This window comes from Ischnura elegans, chromosome 8 (genome assembly GCF_921293095.1).
Source record: "Ischnura elegans chromosome 8, ioIscEleg1.1, whole genome shotgun sequence".
Lineage (NCBI taxonomy): Eukaryota > Metazoa > Arthropoda > Insecta > Odonata > Coenagrionidae > Ischnura > Ischnura elegans.
Window position 1 is genome coordinate 40970771 of NC_060253.1, and position 19019 is coordinate 40989789.

The window sequence follows — 19019 nt, forward strand, 5'->3', positions numbered from 1 at the left end:
GCAACTCCTTTAAACAACAACCATTTACACGGAACGGTGGCCGTGGAACGACTGGCGGGACGTTGTCTCTCTCCTTCTCTCTCACGTCCCTCCCCTCTCACGCTCCCAAAGGGAAATGGGGGAAAGATAGTGGGGAGGGGGGGGGGCTCAGACTGCACTGCCCACCACCGCCAACCGAAATTAAACAGGCAGCTGAGTGATCGTGGAGGGCCAAACACTGAGCTACAATTGGGGGCCTCGACGGACTCCCTCGGTGGTGTGGGGCAGATGGATTCCTACTATCCACCATCTCCTACGCCACGCAAAGGGAACGAGAGGTGGAGGAGGGAGTTTAGAATGGCAAGAGGGAGCATAGGAAATAACAGAGTGGGGAGTGGGAGGTGGGGAGGGAAGCAGAGAGACGCCACCTTTGAGGCTAGAGCAACGGATGTCAGGGCCTTCTGGGAATGGGATGAGGGAATCGGAATGGCGTGGTGGAAAGGGTGTAACGGGGAGGTGGGGAGGAGCTGGAGCGGAGCATGAGGCAATGTTGCCACATCATACCCTGAAGAGTTCCGTGCAAGATGGAGATTGGGGCGACAGAGTGGTGCGGTGAAGGGGATTTGAAAGAAGCATTGGGGGGGAGGCATGGCACACACCGAGTGATAAATGGTTAAAAGGCCAGCCGGAATGGTGGAGTGGAGGAGAAATTGATGGCATAGGATGCCGAGATCTGAACAAAGGCGGGCCGAGGGCCTCCCGTGGGGCCAGTGTGGATGCCACGACCGAGGGGACCAACCAAAGGGAGGATCGAGAAACTTCACGGGCCTAACTTGTGAGGGAGCCACCATTGTTGTAAATGAAATGGTGGTACATAGAATGGTTTGAGTGCCTCTAAGGTTAATCATGGTTACAGGCAGAACATTGGCATAAAAATTGCATCCACACCACTATATGCAAGGATAATCAGTGTGAGACTCAATAATACCAGCATAAAATGTAAAACCAGATGACTTAACCATGACCATAAAACTTTTTGTGAACAGAAAATCACCATTATATCTTGGAGTACCATAAGCAGTCAAATAGTGTCATCACCAAAATATAGAAATAAAAGTGGAAAAACAAATAGAGCACAAACACAAAAATAACATAGAGCATTTTAGAATATCATCCAAATAACAAAATAAATTTCACAAACACCTAAAACTGAATGTGAAGCTACAACCATTCACTTTTGAATATTCTGCCACTTGTAGAATATAAATGGGGTTTGTATTTTTGAAAGGACTCCTTGAATGTAAATCTTGATGCATGGATAGTGAGAGAAAGAACCTTGAAAATACCATATATGAGTAATGTGCCACCATTGTTATATAAAAAATTAACTTGAGCACTCAGTTAATAGAGGAATTCAAAGGAATTATATTAAAAATTGAAAATATTTTAAAGGTGATATAAATTGGTCAAATTAAGAAAAATAAAATGTTTCTAACAGAGAAAGAATATGCAAATAAGGATACATTATCAAAACCTTCAAGCATAAAAAAAGTCAAATTTATCATCCATCACGCCAAAAGGCTCCCAAGATGGGATAAAAAAGGTAATTAACATCACATGCATGACACAGCCATGTTAACGTGCCTCACCAAAGCTCTTATCTCACTTGTGATGACTGAAATGACGACAGTAAAGGCTTTAGATAATGCAGTAACTGATTCTTGTCTTCATAGGACATAAATTTGGCTACTTATGCATGTATCTCTCATGAATTTTGGGAGGTCTTCCAAGTTGTGCATGAAAAGACTATCACATCACAAGAGTCCAGCACGACGTGTCATGTCAACGGCAATTTCTCCCTTCCTCTGCTTATCAAAAGACATTGGGTGAGATGGGACATGGACACGGATACTTTACAGTGCCTCGACACCTCATTCTATAGCAGGCACAACCTACGCCATGAGATGGTAAGGCAAGATAGGATGGCAGGGGGGAAAGGGCAGAGACCAAGCGGGTGGTCAGACGTCAACAGAGGAAGGTATCAAGAAACGGCATCCTGTAGCTGGGAGGCAAGAGAAGGAATAGTACCTTTGGAAGACAGTGGAGGCAACAAACAAGACCAAAGAGAAGACATGACTGGAATGTCAAGTGAGCCATTCGATGATATCCTAACACGATGCATTATAATTTCCACAGTGATACGTGCATCCTACATCACAGCTTTTAACATAGATATTATAACAAAATGAATGCTGTTCAACTTGAAATCTCAAGACAGAGAAAATTCATTTCAGCAGAGGATACAATACCAAAGCAAAATGAAAAGATAGTTTCCAAAAACATGAAATGCAAATTCTATGGATGGAAGCAACTAACCTTAATCACCATGACAATGGCATTGCGTGTTAAAAAACTAGGCAACAAAATAAAAATCTGTGGAAAATACAAAAGAGCCTTTTTGCAATTAAAGTAACAAACTGAAACAATTCATACTAGTGAGAATTGCATGATGGATATATCAACGAAAATGACTAAAAGTTTCCATATAAGATATTTTCCACTCATATTTTGGTTAAAAAAAGCAAAAGTAGCCACATCGCAAACATGACTGTCCTTGCTCCTCAGAAAAATTACAGCAGATTCATAAACGTGAAGGTTTACTTATGGAAACATTCATCATTCATAGCTATCACAAAAATCTCACAATGCTAAATAGTCTATTTCAAAATGTAAAGGCTCCGCTAAGAATTTCCACCCTGGGGGCTATGAATTCAAATTTTTTCAACCTCAGATCACCCGCCGCATATCGTGGACATGAGAAATAAATGATACCGATGCGGGAGAGAGAGAGATCAAAGGGGTGGAGAGAACCAGAGAACGGAGAGAGAAAGAAAGAGAAGACTGCGAGAAGGAGATAAGATAGACGGAGGATGAGGAGGTGGAATCCGGAGGGACGGAATGAGGGTGGGGAGTTCGGGAAAGCGGAACACTAGATGGAGTGGGGGAGGTTGAAGGGTTTAAGGACAATGGAAGGGCACCAGAAGGGAAACGAGCAGACAAAGAACTCGAGAGTGGGTTGGGGGAATGTAGGAGTGGGGGGTAGGAAGATGAAACGTTCGAGGGGAGGATGCTACGGAGATGCAGAGAGGAAAGGAGTGAAACATGGTGGCCACCCCTCTCGCTGCGAGACGCCATGGTAGGCGGTGCAACCAATGGAGGAAAGATGATGGTGGGAAAGGATGGGGGGGGAAGGTACCCAGGGAGGAACTCACGTCCCGGACTCTCTGGACTTGAAGGCCACATGAAAAGCTTTTGAGAGAGCAGGGAGAGGCACACCTCCAACATTGGAAGAGGGGAACGGAGGGGATAGCTTGAAAAAAACTAAGGTCCCACGACTTGGAGAGAAGGGCTATTTCGAACTGTGATGTACAACTATAATAGCAGCCTTGGGTTCTCGAGAGTAGAAAAGCGCTCCACCGTGGTATAATAACAAGCAAGGAGTAACAAAATCAAATGAGGAATGGGAATCTGAAGCCATAATGATAAGGAAAGGCTCCCAAAGAATCTCTGGAATCATCAGCATGAAGGTAAACTCAAACATCAGCAATGAATGTGTTCTAAGAACTGAGTCATTAGTGAGGAATGAATGGATAATTGGTATGATTTACTCTTCAATCAAGTAAAGGAATGGAAGGGAAAAAAATCACAGCTTTAAATTTCCCTTCAACAAAAATGAAAACTCATTTTTACCACACAGGATCATATGTTCATTAGTAAATAAGAGTAAATGTATTTGAGAGAAATAAAAATGTAATGGAAACCATGCGTTTAGAAAAAATTTGATTACACATGAAATGCAGAAATATTTAAAGGAATAAAAAGCAGGAAAAACTATTCCATGTGAGTGTTATGAGAGATAAATTTTCAGCTCTTTTCTCCTTCATTCAGCACAAGCAGAAGAGATAAAAAATTTGAGCACAAGGAAATTGTTAGCATTATAATAGTAACAGCAAACGAATTTGGAAGATATTGATTCCAAGTATGTAGATTCTGAATAGTTCTGCACATGATGTAACACATAAGAGCACCAACATACAACAATGGGCATTGAATGAAAAAGGTAAAAAGTCAATTGCAATTTTTTATAAGTATAAATAACCATGTACACATGAAAGGCTTCCCTGACTACCCTTGCATCATGAGGGCCCTCAAGACCAATAGCAGCATCGGGACCTTGGGACTCAAATTTTCCAGGGCCAACACGGGCAACAAGGATACAATGTGAAGTGGCATAGGAGAACAGAATGCTCTAGAGAGCATCAGGAGGAGAAGGTGATGGGCAGGAGGTGTAAGAGAACAAGAGGGAGGGGGTCTTGAGGGCTTGGCTAGGGTCAGGAAGAGGAGGAGGAGGAATTGAAGACTGCCATTTGGAACCATAGGGGAAGTACACAGGAAAGGGCAGATCGGGATGAGGTGGGGTGGAGAGAGGAAATGGAGGGAGAGGTGACACAGCAAAAAGAGAATGGAAGCAAGGAATTAAAAAGGCACAGGGGTTGTCCATACCCCCTCGGCCCAACCCCCTAGGGAAGTCTCAAACAGGAAGGAGGGACGTCTGAGGGGTTCCATGGATGTGTAAGGAGATGGGGGTGGAAAAAAGAAACTGGGGAGAAAGAGGGATGAAAAAAAATCCAAGGATATGGAGGGAAATCTTGAGGAAGGCGGTGCAGTGGGAGGATATTGGGTGGGTGGATAGGAAATCCCCTCGGCAGGAGGCATTGGGTTGGGGGGGACGGTCTCATGTATGCCCCTGACAGCGTCCGCTCACTCTGGGTGTAAGAAAGGTGCCACACAATCAAACCAGATGGGTGCTGCCCTCTGGACTGGGGTGGTGGAGGGGTGATGATGAGGGGAATTTGAAGATGGTGGGGGATAAGGGCCATGATAGTGGGAACCAAGGCTACACCAGTACTGAAAATACTAAGAAATGCTGTAATGCAGACTATCTGAGGACATCAAATGTATAAATTTCATCACTAAAATTAATTCAGGCTGGAATAGCAACAAATTCGATCTTGAAAAGTTTATGATTTGAATTTTACTTCATTGATAGCAAACTTCAAATTCATTATTTAAAATATAGATGCAATGCACCTACTCAACACATTTATGCCAACGCATTTTATATGCCAATGCTAAATGGAATGTTGTTAACATGGAATTCAAACAGTGAATTTTTGAAAAATTTGCTCGTAAAATGATGGTAACCATAGCAGGTAAAGGGAATCTAAACACCTCAGAATGTGAAGAAGTGAAGCATAACACAGTGATTGTGCAATCCAGACTCATCAGCTGTGAGGCTGGAGAGTCATCACTTCACCGGAAAATATAGAATGTGATTCACAAAATATTAACTCAATCATGAGAAATGAATGAAACATGAATGAACATCACAATGCAAAAAGTAATCAACGTTCTTGCAACGGTTGACTAAAATAAAAATAAAAAATTGAAATTTTAGTTCAAACCATGCACTATACTTGATATTCTCAATGAAAAACTGATTCTTTATTTAAAATGTAGGTTTTCAGACAGTCAACAACTTGTAAAGAAGTCTTCAAGAATTTACTCAGAAAGGAACTCGGATTAATTCATTGAAAAACTATTTTTATCTGAACATGAACGATGATAACTACAGGACAGAGCTACATGGCGTGTAGTTACTACACACAAGTTGCTACCACGAGCCACTGTTTTACACTAGTGCCTCTTTGTAACCCATTGATTTCTGAAAACAATTCATAAAAATACACTCTGCTCACTACACTGGATAGGTTTGATTACTTTTATTATGAACAAATTCCATACCGTCCCATTAGTAATGGCTCACCAATCCTGGTGAAAAACAACTGCCTCAAATTAAAATTATATAAATTTAGTAAAGATCAGCTTGAAGTCACAAACAGTACTAACTACTGGTACAAACAATAATATCAAGCTTCATGCAGGTAAAACAGGATTTCCTATCATCACTCTACTTCAGCTCTTAAATTCATCGATAAGCAATTCAATAATAACACTAGCAAAGATAATGTTAACAGAAGATTACAATTTCAGTTAGGGAGGCAATATGGAGAGAGGAAGAGGGCATAATCTTATAGTCAAATGATACATTGGGTAAGCTTTCAAAGTAATCAAGCTACCACGGCAAAGCATAATGAATAAGGGCAAGGAATGGACAAATACAGTGCGATGAAAAATATTATTTGAAGTAAAACCAAAAATCTTGGGAAAAATTTGTGACAATTACTACAGAATTTACTGGTTATGCATGTAAGTTTAGCACAATATAAAGGTAAAATTGTACTTTTTCACTCAATTTGGTTTCAGAATTCTAGATTCGTCATTGCACACACAAGTGACCTAGCAGAAAATGTTAGTGCCGATTCTATTTTTCAGAATGCAAATAATACTAAAATTTGCTATAACTGTGTTCAGAAAAAATAAATAGCAGATAAAGTATATAAAATAACAGTTGCCCTGAAAAGTGTGAACATAATTTTTAGTTTCAGGTCTGGATGGTACGTATTAACCTAACGTCAATGAGGCAGGAATACAACTTGGTTAGAGAATGAAAGGAAAGTGAGATATGATGAAAAAGTAGGAGATTTACATTTAATTACAGAAAAAAACAACCCTTTAGCAGAAAAAATTGAACTACCGTTCTACCGTTGAACACCCAGCTCAGTCATGACAAACCAGCAGTGTCATTTATGAGAGGCACTGACTCCACTTAAACTCATCGTGTGTCCAGACTCCTGGTCAATGATTTTCACTTTCTACGAGAAACCAATGACCTACGCACCGCCACGCGGACGGGTAGACGGCCTTTAAGGGTGCTGACCAAGGGAAACAGCAAAGAAGAAGAAGACGGGGGTGCAAAAGCAAGCCAGGGAAATGTGGGTCAGATATTCCCGTGCAGTCATGCTCCCGATCCAAAACAGTGAGACCAAGAGCAAAGTCACGACAACTTGCAGGAGGAGGTCAAAAGGAACGCGAGTAGCCACGGAACAGACACAATGTCTGGTTCCTCCCGCATACTACGACTGAGGTGGACACTGGAAACAATTGCCCATCGGAGTGCGCGGTCCCTGGATGAGTTGCGCGACCGCGACCACGTGGTCGACAAGCGTGGTTGTAGCGACCGTCCACTGAGTCAGCGATAAAAACGCCACCTCGTGAGTGGGTGAGTCTGTGGTTGTTTGGCGGGTGCGAGGGAGTTGTCGGTGTAAACGGCAAAGATTCGAGGCATTGAGAGAGAAAAAAAGAGAAGAGCGATACGACGTCGATAAGGATCGCGAGATGGTCACAACCCGTCTATTTTTTTTACACGCTCTCACTCCGGATTCTAACGTTGCTTGTACACTACGTGACGAGCATTTAGCGAGTCTTCCTACTTGGAACTACGTCCAAATACATAGTTGCGTGCAAGGGAGGATGCTGCCTACCACGGAAAGAATAGCATTCCATAGTTACACGCCTAGGAAAATTATAAAAAATAGGTTTTCAATAAATCGTCTAAAGACTACTTTAAACGGAGCAAGGTCGAACCCTGTCAATGATTGTAGCATAAGTGAACTAGCTCCATAAAATGGACAATTGAAGGAATGATTTCCAAATCGTCTGAATAACTGAACGGGAAATGAAACCTGCTCCAAAATCATTCAAATTAGCTAATAAAATAACTTGAACCTCGTGGAACGGCCAAGTGGGCAACATTTTCTATGCACACAAAATTCGCCATCCCTACTTGTGAAAAGGAATCCGCCTAAGCCTTAAATTGAAATTGATGTTTTCCTAAGTGCAGTAGCTAAGCAATAAAGCTAACATGATGCCTCTCAAGAAAAGTTCATGAATTATCAAAGAAAAAATAACAAATATTAGATAGGAACTTGTACTAATGTAAAAGGCATAGCCAGGGCTCAAATTTACGGTAAATTCGTTTGACAACGAACAATATAATAGGACTTCCGCCTGTTTCAAGAATTGACCTATAAGCAATATCTTCTTTTAAAACAGGCTTAATCGCTCTTACCACAGCTCAACTCATCTATTACATGGAATAAACAATCACACCACGCACTATTGGCTATTATGCGGTTTCATTCGTAATATTTATCTTCCAAAATAGTTATCTACACTAATATTAACTCTATTACTTAAACGACATTTTTCCATAAAGGGAATAGCACTTTCAAAGAAAATAGAAGAAAAAAGCACAGCGATACCAGGTCAACATAGATTACTACAAGGCTTTCCAGTGTCGTGCACCATGCACAGGTGAAAAGTTCATCGAAGAATCAGATTCAATAACTTCAAGATTTATGAACACTTAAGCACAAATAGTTTACTTGGTATGACCCCTAAATATGCTGCATGGCGTTGAAATAATGGTATTTAAAAAGTAATATTCTTGCCATTTAACACGAATTCTCTAGTTCTGCTCTTGAGATGCTGGAATGATTTCCATTTGCACCTATTAGAATGATCAGTGATGGAAGAGTCGCTGATAAGCGAAAATATTTGGATACGCCTTCATGATATAATACCACCGCTACAAAGTCTGGCTTTTGAAGCATACTTCTTTAATTAGCAAAAAGAAACTATTCGTGTCAGGAATTCGGTACAAACGTAAATCGCAGAGAAGCATTTAATTAGCCACAAATGAGGAATTTGCGCATGAGGGTATCTGCTACGTGTAATCGAAACGCGTTATGTTTTCCAGTACGCTGAGCACTCTTATTGATTAAGATATACAGCAGGAGGCAGGGCAGCAAAAATAATCTTGCGGGCCACTTTAGACATGCATCATCAACATCAATTTCAATCATTATGCGGGTCGCACATGGCATTTTTATTTCCCCAAATTAAATTTAAGCAAACTAAACATTTTTTGGAGTGTTATAGAAACAGTGAATAATTATTATTGCGTCTATTAATGAGTGTCATGGATTTCGCGGGCCAAAAAATGCTCAAGCCGTATGTTGCTCGCGGGTTAACTACCCTGATAAGTATAGATAATCGTCGATTTTTGACTGAAGTGCGTAGAATGCACAGGACTACCGAAAGTATTGAAGCAAGGAGTCAATTTGTGAAAGATCACGTACTTAGGCGACGCAATGCCACGATTGCCCAACGTTAACTACGACCTTAAGAATGGAGTCCAATGCATGGAGAATGTTGGCGCGTGAAATACAATATGCCATCTTGCTTCAACCTTTCTGAACGGACGTGTTGACATAAGAACAGGCACCACGTCCTCAACCCCACGGTTTGTTTAAGGCCCACAGGACTGACCACCTAATACTCCCTGAATGGGTGTGGCGGAACCACGCCTGCCGTGAGCTCTCGAGAGCTCAGGTAACTGCTGGCACAAGATCGGTGAGTAAATATCATGTAACCCATTTCCTGCAGCTCGGAAACAAGACAATTAGCCCGGGTCGTGAATTGCTGAGCAAACTGGAAAGAGCTTGCCGAAGTTCACAGAAAAATCTGAAACCTGAACTCTGGAGGAAAAACGGCTCGATATCATTTAACGATAAAACATTTAGGGTTAACTAGCCTCTTTTTCAACGCTTGATCCTCTAAGTAATTTAAGAAAATATTTTAAGCACCCTATTTTACTTCGATTGTATAGCTATTAATGTAACGGAAGACTCTATCACTCTCAAAATCAGTACCTCTATAAAAAAATGTAATTTAAAAAACATCAAGATTTCATAAAAAAATATGTAGTTAACGACTGAATTAAGGTTTACGTTCGGGAAGTCATCTAGAAGGATCACTTTTGACAACGAGGGTATTCATAGAAAAATAAAAGAAGACAAAGAAGTGAGTTATCAATCTCTTATGTTAGAATAAATTTTTGGAATCCACGACAAAAATTAATTGATAAAGAACTAGCAAAGTTTTTTCTTAATGACGAGTACGCATTAAACAGAAAATCACTAGCATAGATGATTGAAAATTTTTTTCTCAATGACGAGTACGCATTAAACAGAAAATCACTAGCATAAATGATTGAAAAATTATCTCAAAAAATCCTAGTCGCTATTAACTATATCACCATGTCGAATAAACCCACTGAATATAAGAACATTCATAATAAGAATAAGCTGTAATTAATAGGAAAATATTGATAAAACAGAGGAAATAATGCGTACTTCTCCATCATTATCCCACTTTTTCTCACTATTACAGAATTCACGACGTCAAATAACGCGCTTCTATTGAGTACGAGTCAAATGGTTTTCCCTCACTACAGACGTTGAAAGTGGCGATGTATTGCCAACTAATCTAGTGGAGATAGAACATTCAGTGAAACGGATTGGGGACACTATACTCGTTTCTTTAAGCGATTGCAACTGTGCCCAGATGGGTACGCCAGGCGCTGAAGTGTTAATGGTAAACCTTAAAAATTTCCGAGAGAGAGACTTCATCAAAGAATGACACCTCCTGAAGCCTTTCTCCTTATATTAAACTGACTCAGCTTTGCCCTTGGGAAAAACCATGCATACTCGCCCTTAATTTTTTTTTAAAAATAAGTATTAATTATAAGGAATGGCATATTTCACCTACCGTGATTCTTTGTATATTTTCCACGGTTTTTCGCATATAATTATTTTATTTAGCGATACCCGTGGCAATAAATACGGGGCGGATATTTTGAACCCCCACAAATGGAGTTTGAACGAGCGGTTTCACCCACACAGCAATGACATACCCCAGCAGAAATCGCATAAGACATGATGACGGATGAGCGCGAGAGTCTATTGTCGCACAAAAATTTCCAATAACCTAGGATATGCCCCGTTAAGGCAAGGCAAATCAAATGTATTGGAGAGACAACCTATTGTCGCAACAGACCTTTCAAAAGAGTAAACAACACAAACACCTGAAAGAATACTATTTATGTTGACGTTATAAACGTTCACTGATGAGGAAAAACGCAAATATGAAATAATCTAAGAATGGAAAGTAATAAACAAGCGATATTTATTGTCTTGACCATGAAATATGATCCGATAATCCTCGCCTCCATTTCTTCCGGCTGAGTTTTCATTATTGGATTATAAATTGCGGATTAACATCATAATACTGAATATAAATAGAATTAACTGGAACTTATTCGTCGAAAACTTTCGCAAGAATGCCAGCAAAGAAGCTTATGTGAGAAAATTGTACTTGAATTCACTTTTAGTTCATAATTTCCGCATGTTTATTGTCTATTGATTTCCTAGTTTGGCGCTAAAAAAATCTGAAACTTGATACTCTTGACCATCCGTAAACTTGAATGCGTACGAATAAAATGAGTTTAAAATTCGACAAATCAGTCCCAACTTTATGAGGCCGTAGGAGACGAAAACAGAGAAATTGCATGAATACTTGTGAAGTTCGAAGGAATCACGCAAGACACCTAAGATAATTCGTCTTCACCATTATACTTTCATCACCAACTCTGTTACCACTCCTATTTTTCGCTCAAATTCGACATATGCGGTGAGAAAATCATTTTCTTTCACAATGATTCAAACAAATATACCAAAATCACCTGCTATGTTACCAGCAAAATGATAACGTCACATTCCTTATACGCACACTGAGTGGGTATTACAATATCCTCCTCAACATCCTGATTTTTCAGAGTTCAAAGCTATGTTCAATAGCCATGTGAAAGAAAATTGTTTCGAGCAAAAAACAAAACGTAAAACATAGCGGTTAAGGATTAAGAACTCACACAACTTAAAAAGTTTTCCACGCTTATTGAAAAGAATGCCAGAAAATAACCGCAAATAAAGAAAGGGCATCTCATATACAGCCATTTTTTACTGTTGCAAAGAAGAGTTATTCGCGAGATTAGGACCACTATCGGGAGGATCAGAGAATAGGTTTTGATGATAGTTATCAGGAACGCACAATTAAAACTGCGTTAAATGTAGATAATGAAGTTACCATTAAATAAATTGACTCTGTTAGAAACATTTCATAGTGTATACATCGTATACGATGATGTTACTAAGCTTCACTTCTACGTTACTTACTAATGCACGATTAACTAATGCCATAGAATAGAAAATAATGCAAGCAAAGATTTCAAATCAGAGAAATAAATAAAAAAATATCATTGTTATTCGTGAATCAAAAATTAGCGGCAACTTTTTAACTACGAATAGGCAAAGTTTTTCCTTTAGGGATTCATCTACGAGTTTATGATCACGAGAAATTTTAAGCATTCCTTAAATTCGAAAGCGAATACAACTTTGAAACCGAGGGAAAATATAATAATCATAATGTGTATTACATTCCAAACCCAGGTTCCATAACAGGGCCAATGGGAAACTTAAAAGCCAGAGAATTTTCTTAAGTTACATTCATAACCACATTTGTATTTATGGACAACGTTCGTGCTCAGGAAATACTTCTCAGAAATATACCTACAAAAAGGTAGTCAATGAAAGTTGATTGTTGCGAAAGTTGTGATTTCAAAAATTCTGCTTTTGTTTCAGAGCACAAAAAAGGCGATAGGGGATGAAATGCAGCCTGAAAATACCAGCGTTTTCTAAATAAATTTTGAAGGAAGTTATTTTCCAAGTAATATCATGAATGAGGATTGCAGCCGTTGATACACTATCACACCAATAATGAGAACTTTGAAGATTTAAATCATTTGAAGATAGAACACCTATTTTCCTCCAACGAAACTATTTTCCATTTAAATTCAATCCGCAGTGAAAAACTCTGGAAGCTTTCCATTTGCCAATAAGGCTTTAACGTAGCATCTAATACCTTTTTGGACAGTGAAAAGATGAAGAGAATGAAATTTATCATCACAAAATGACGAGAAAATGAAAATTCAACGACTAAAACACACTTTGAAAGATAAAACTGTTTTAAAAGCAATATTTCATTTAATTCGAGATTTTAATGTAAAAGGAAAATTTTGAAACCTTGCAAAACCATATTCACTACTCCTAAATTGGTACACTATAAAGAACAGCATAATTTCATCCTTGTCGCTGAATAAAAGCATATAAAAATACAAACTGATCACAATGGACTGCCAATGATAATTACAGAGGTGTAAATCATTCCTCGAGATAAGAATTTTTGATGCCCTAAGTAACAGGCAAACATTTACTGAGCTTTTTCAACCCCCACTGTAGATTTCACTAGACCTAGACTTCATTTCAGCTCCCAATCAATGCCTATATTAGCAAATTCATTCCCACAGGATAAAGGAATGATTTGTATTGAGTTTCTTCTTCCGCGGATTGGCTTTGAGCCTAAAAAATGAAATGGTGGACATAGTAATATAAGAAACGCTTCATTGCGGTTTGTGAAAACCTTAAATGAGAGTCGTAACAATTCATATACGAAATTGTTTCACGCGTGACAGTATTTGATCCAGCAAATGGAATTCAGCAGCCCACCCTGCATTAATTAAAAGAAATGTCCTTCTCTCCAAACATTTCAATGGATCGAACGACAAGTTACACCGCTTTGTTTCATTTCCAGGTAAGTATTACGCTTGAGTGTATGTTTATAAGACATTGTCAAGTTTACTCAGGTTAAGGGGTCCATGCGGGATGATTCGAAAAAATGCTCCATGTGGACCTACATATACCGGTAATATGTTATTAATAATAATTGAATTGAAAATGAACACGAATACATAACACTGGATCGAATTTAACCTTGAGTCTGAGTCCGGATAGGCTGAAATTGAATTAAGCGAGGAATATTCTTCTTTTCCATAGTGAATGTTGACAATTCAATATGATTACCCCATTCCACTTCAATTTATTTTCTGAATATCGTGCTCCTATCATCTATTTATTTTTCTGTGGTTCTTTTTAAAAGGAATTGTATGTAATGAAATGATATTTTGTAGTCTGTAATCAACGTAGAACAATGAAAGAAGACGTGATTATTATTTCATGCTGTAAAGTATCTAGTTGAATACATCGAGAACAAAGCTATCGCTACTCGAATATAATCATTTTGTTACTTTCAATGCATCATATTTCATGAAATATGAATTCTTTATGCACATTATGGATGTTTTAGCATAGTTAAACTTTCAAAATATTTATATATTTCCAATAAATAGCGTTGAAATTATGAAAATCTGATGATAGCTGCACTCGCCATTGTGCGATTTGGCATTGGAAGTTCATGACGAGCTAGACTCGTCATTGCAGCGCAAGAGGATAAGCCCGTAGTTAGGGGAAAACGAAGTCCCGGACTAAGTACAACAGGAATATGGACAAGTTCCATGGGAGCACCTAATATTCGTTCTAAGCCTTCTTTTGCATGACTTTACGGATGAGACATATCAAATTGAACGGTGAAGCTGATACCATTTCACTGAAACGTGAAACGATTAACCTCAAGAAACCATAGTGATAAGACACAAATATAACGTCGAAACTAGTAACTTTTGCAGGATAAGGTAGTGAGAAAAAAAATCAGAGAACACTCACCTGTCTCGAGGTCGACTGTGTACGGCAGCCCAGCCCAGGGTCCCAGGAAATCCTCGGCTGAGTCCTCGTCGATCTGCAGACGCCGGGAAAGGAGAAGACACGAAATGAGAACTTGTCACTTGGCCGACGAAGCAAGCGGGCCGGCCGGTACACCGCACACAATCACGGGGCAAATCACACACATACACGGGGTAGTAGCGGGGACAGAGTTGGCGGGCAGGAGGGCCGACAACACCGGTCACGCTTGGCGGACGGACTCCCCGGGGGTTGTTCGAAGGTGTCGGAGTGTCCGCTCCCTCCCCTTCCCGACGGCCTTCCACGGCCCGCGATTGGATGGGACGGCCCTCGGAGAGGTCCCCGCCTCGCAAGGGGCCCGCTGCCCGCCCAAACGACCCCTCCGCCCCCCTAGTCCATCCCCGGCAGATCACCTCAAAACTCAGGTGTGGAAGACATGCACTCGTACATGTAAATGAATGCACCCACATATACTCAAAAGAGTAAAGTTGAGACATTGCACAAGGATGACTTTTTTCGTATGTTCGATCAAACAAGGCGTCACATTGGGGAAGTCTCTCATATATTTATGAGAGTAACTGTAATTTTCCATAAAATATTTTAGTGAATCGGGCCACAAGTTTCACCGTTTTTATAGATTTCCAGTTTAGTAAAATTTAATAGCTTATTGAAATAAACACATGCGATTTTCCACGATTGAAAATTGAAAGTGTTTATTTCAATACGGAAAAACTCAACCACGCTAGGATCTTCTGAATTTAAATTTATAGTAAATGTTTTGAAGACATTGTCGGCTTCAATTTGGGTATGGGAGCCAGGCGGGATGATTCGAAAAATGCTCCACGTGGACTTACATCAACAGGTACGGATACGGTTTATCATCAATAATAATTAAATGTAACAATGATCACGCAAGAAAAAAACTGAATTGAATTTTGCGTCTGAACATACAATGAATTGGAGAAACAAGTTACACGATTTGCTAAAAATGTGGAAAAGTACGAGTTATTACCATAAACGCCCAATATTTTTATAATACACTCAAATGCTCAACTCTATGGTTAGGATTGGCGAGGGTAGAACTCACCTCCCAGACCGAGCTACAGGGGTATGAATTGTAGTGTGGGACTATTTACTTTTCTCAGGGGCACCTCGCCTGACGAAAACTTATTTAGAGGTTCGGTTTGACCAGGGAAGGAGTCCAGGATCCTTCTTTCAGTAGCCAAGCGATGCACGCACAAAGCTACAACTCTCGCCAAAATACCACAGGTGTGGGGGAGTATTCCTCCTGAAAAATGCACTTGCATTCACTTATAACTCATTTTCAAATTCATAAACGGCGAAAGTACAGCATTTTTCTCATAAGGGGCCCGAATCAGGTAAACGAAACTCATTTTACACTATTTTATAACCTTTTTTACAACCTTTACGACAGAATTTTCACTAGTTACAAGTGAAGAGACATGAGGGTAGGGATGGACCAATACTCTGACAATGGGAAAAGGGGATACTGAAAACCACGTTAGAGTGAAAGATGGCAGATGAGGCGGGAAGGGGGAGGCAGAGAATAAGATTCGTGGATTGAATGCATAGTAATGAACTTAAGAAATATTACACTACGAAGTAGAATGTTTACACAAATTTTACATGATGTTTTGAATTAGCAAATGGAATGGATACATCGAGTTCCATGCATAGAAAGTGGAGGACGACTGCATGAAATAGTAAGTACAGTCGAAAAATTCACTGAAATATGTTAATTAGTCACTCCACAATCGACACAATTCTTCGGATTAACTACGCAAAATTCGGGGATTTGGTTTCCAGCGGTTTGGGCGGTAATCTATGGACTACAAGATTCATATTCACCAGTGGGGCGAAATACTAAGCTGACAGATCTAAGTCGTTTCATCATATCTGTTGGGATGTGACAGTGGCTGGAAAGGAGGTATCTTTAGAAGTAAATTTCCTAAGCTATGAAAAATTCCTTTATTCTTATTCATCTATGATTTTTTTCGTAATTCACAGCTGAAACGTATTCACCAACACAATGACGATTTTATCATTACAACCTGCTACTGTATACGACTGAAGTGAGCAAAAAAATGGAATGAAATTTAGCACCTACGCAAACGTCGGAGAACAGACAGTCATAAAAGGACTGTGACATAAAAGGACCTCCACTTCAGTATATGTAAAACCGGTGCGACTATTTAGCTCCACCGGAGAAGAACAAGATTACGGCTCGCCAGCAACTGGAGGGTCCGAAGCAAGAACGTTCAAAACACGGTGATTGTACGATAGAGGTGTGACATCCAGGTTACAAGAAAATTTGCGGTTACTGACGCACGGGTGCAAGCACCTACCTACCGCAATGAATTTGCGAAATTGCATTCTATCCACAAACGTTGGCAGTAGCCGCTCAGTCAAGGTTACAAAACCTCGCGGGTCAAACAAGTCCGAAATATTTGAATGTAATATTTCTGTCGTAGTTATTCGATATTTGTTATTTCTTATTGTTTTATAACTTATCAGCAAGATGGATTTTTATTTCTATTAAGACTTTAGAACCTTGTGGGTCCACGACAATCCACGTTTATATTAATGATAGTTAAATTCGGCTGATCATTTAACCTGAGTAGACGCTACTCCTACGAAAAATTCGGGGGCGATTAAAATGGAATAGTGAACGTTTATATATAAGTACGCTGAGAAGGATTTTCAACACAGAAAACATTAGTCAAAGATCGAGATGTTAACAACGTTGAAGAAATATTCCTTTTCAGATTACTATGTCCCCTTGCGATAGTTATTGATAACAAATATCTGGTCATATGGTACATGATATACTTAGTTTTGATTACAGCGATTCAAAATAAAATTTTAAGCAGTAAATCACAACAGGGAAACCCAGAGCTAAGTACCCAAGGCCTACATGGAAGGACAAGGAAGAACGTCAGGGAACAGATGGAACTAGCTTGGGAAATGGAGGCCTGTAGTATTTTAGGATTGAATGCTATAAAAAATCAAATAAACAATTTCCTCCCGTTGAAAATTGTGGCTGATATTTAAGTGTATATATAGAGAGTGCACAGTGTAATTCTCTGCTGAAATGGTTTTCACATCAGTAATATTTAAATTATGATATCAACAGATACATTACGGCTAATGCGATACGACTGAGTTATGATAAACTCCTGCAGTTTTTCACAATATTCTCGGCATAGTTTTCCGGCAGCTCATACGCTTGATTATTTCTCGTACGATAAGTTGATGAATATGAATCAATAAGAAATTCATACGCTGATACAGTTACCTTAATCGAAAATCAAGAGTAATTTTTTACTACACATGCACCACAGGAATAGACCTCCGAAAATTCAATGATCACTAAAAATAACGTGAAATCTTGAGGGGATTTCAACAGGATGAGTTGCTAGGCCGACGTTGGTCTACTAACAACTCACCTGGTGGAAAACCCGAGAAGATTTCATCAGTATCGTAAGCTGAGAAAGAACAAAATCGTGAACTAAGAATAACGATTCTCTCACTCTTTGAAAACAGAAGTAAAGCATTTGCCGCACCTGAAATATCAAGAAATTTCAAGGAAGTCCGCGAATATTCCTGCTTCCGGGAAAAAGGTTTTCGTACCACCGAAATCATTTGAAAATAAGATAAAAGTCCAATTATATATTTCATTTCCCTGCGATTCATACACCGTGGCTTCTTATTAACGTCCATATCTCACGTATAAAATAGGGAATGCGATGAAGACGTAAAATGAAGAGGAGGAGACGCCTCCTTTGAGCAACAGATTAATGGCTTAGGACCAGTGATGATGCATGATGAATAGCAACCAACCGCCCGAGATTTCCCCTTCCCCAAAATGTTCTTAGAATCATAAGTAGGTGGAGTTCGGAATAAAAAAACCTACGACATAATCTCATTAGACAACCATGAGGAATCAAAGGAACCAGATGGCTGGGTTGTGGACAACATTTGATACTACAAAGCGCCAGAAGGACTGGTTTTCCAGGTGCAAATATGAAAAAAGATTTGAAGAATAAAAGACGGAAATTAAACAGCTTTCAATAAATCATAGGACCTTTTTTCTTACGTGGAAGTCATTAACCTAGAGGACAGAAGCAGGATTACTACAAACTTGAGTTAGACAAAATTGACAAGTTATCTTCAAAGTCGTAGAAACAAGATTATTTCCCAAGTATGAGGCTTAAAATTTTTCAAAAGAATATTAATTAATGCGTGACCCTGCGTATGAGACGGTTAAACTGGATTAATGGAAACTAAAAAAATCATTTTTGTGATGTGGATTTCTATGGACGGAAAGAAATAGTGAATAAAATAGTCTGATAAGAACAAGTTGACTGAAGCATACGCCGAACATCGGGTTACCGATTGGCTACCCATAAAAATTTACCCATATTCCCAGATATAATGCTTTGAAAAATTTAAAATGCCATTCTT

The 19019-nt window shown here is 39.3% G+C and overlaps 1 protein-coding gene across 4 annotated transcripts in view; it reads right to left on the reverse strand.

Annotated features, from left to right (window-relative positions):
- The window catches only part of LOC124164198 (segmentation protein cap'n'collar), a 458815-nt gene that overhangs the window by 179299 nt on the left and 260497 nt on the right, over positions 1-19019 (reverse strand). For all 4 annotated transcript variants that reach the window (XM_046541418.1, XM_046541417.1, XM_046541416.1 and 1 more), the window contains one exon: positions 14520-14592. In XM_046541418.1, coding sequence (XP_046397374.1) covers positions 14520-14592 — 73 coding nt within the window. The remainder of the gene's footprint in view (positions 1-14519; positions 14593-19019) is intronic.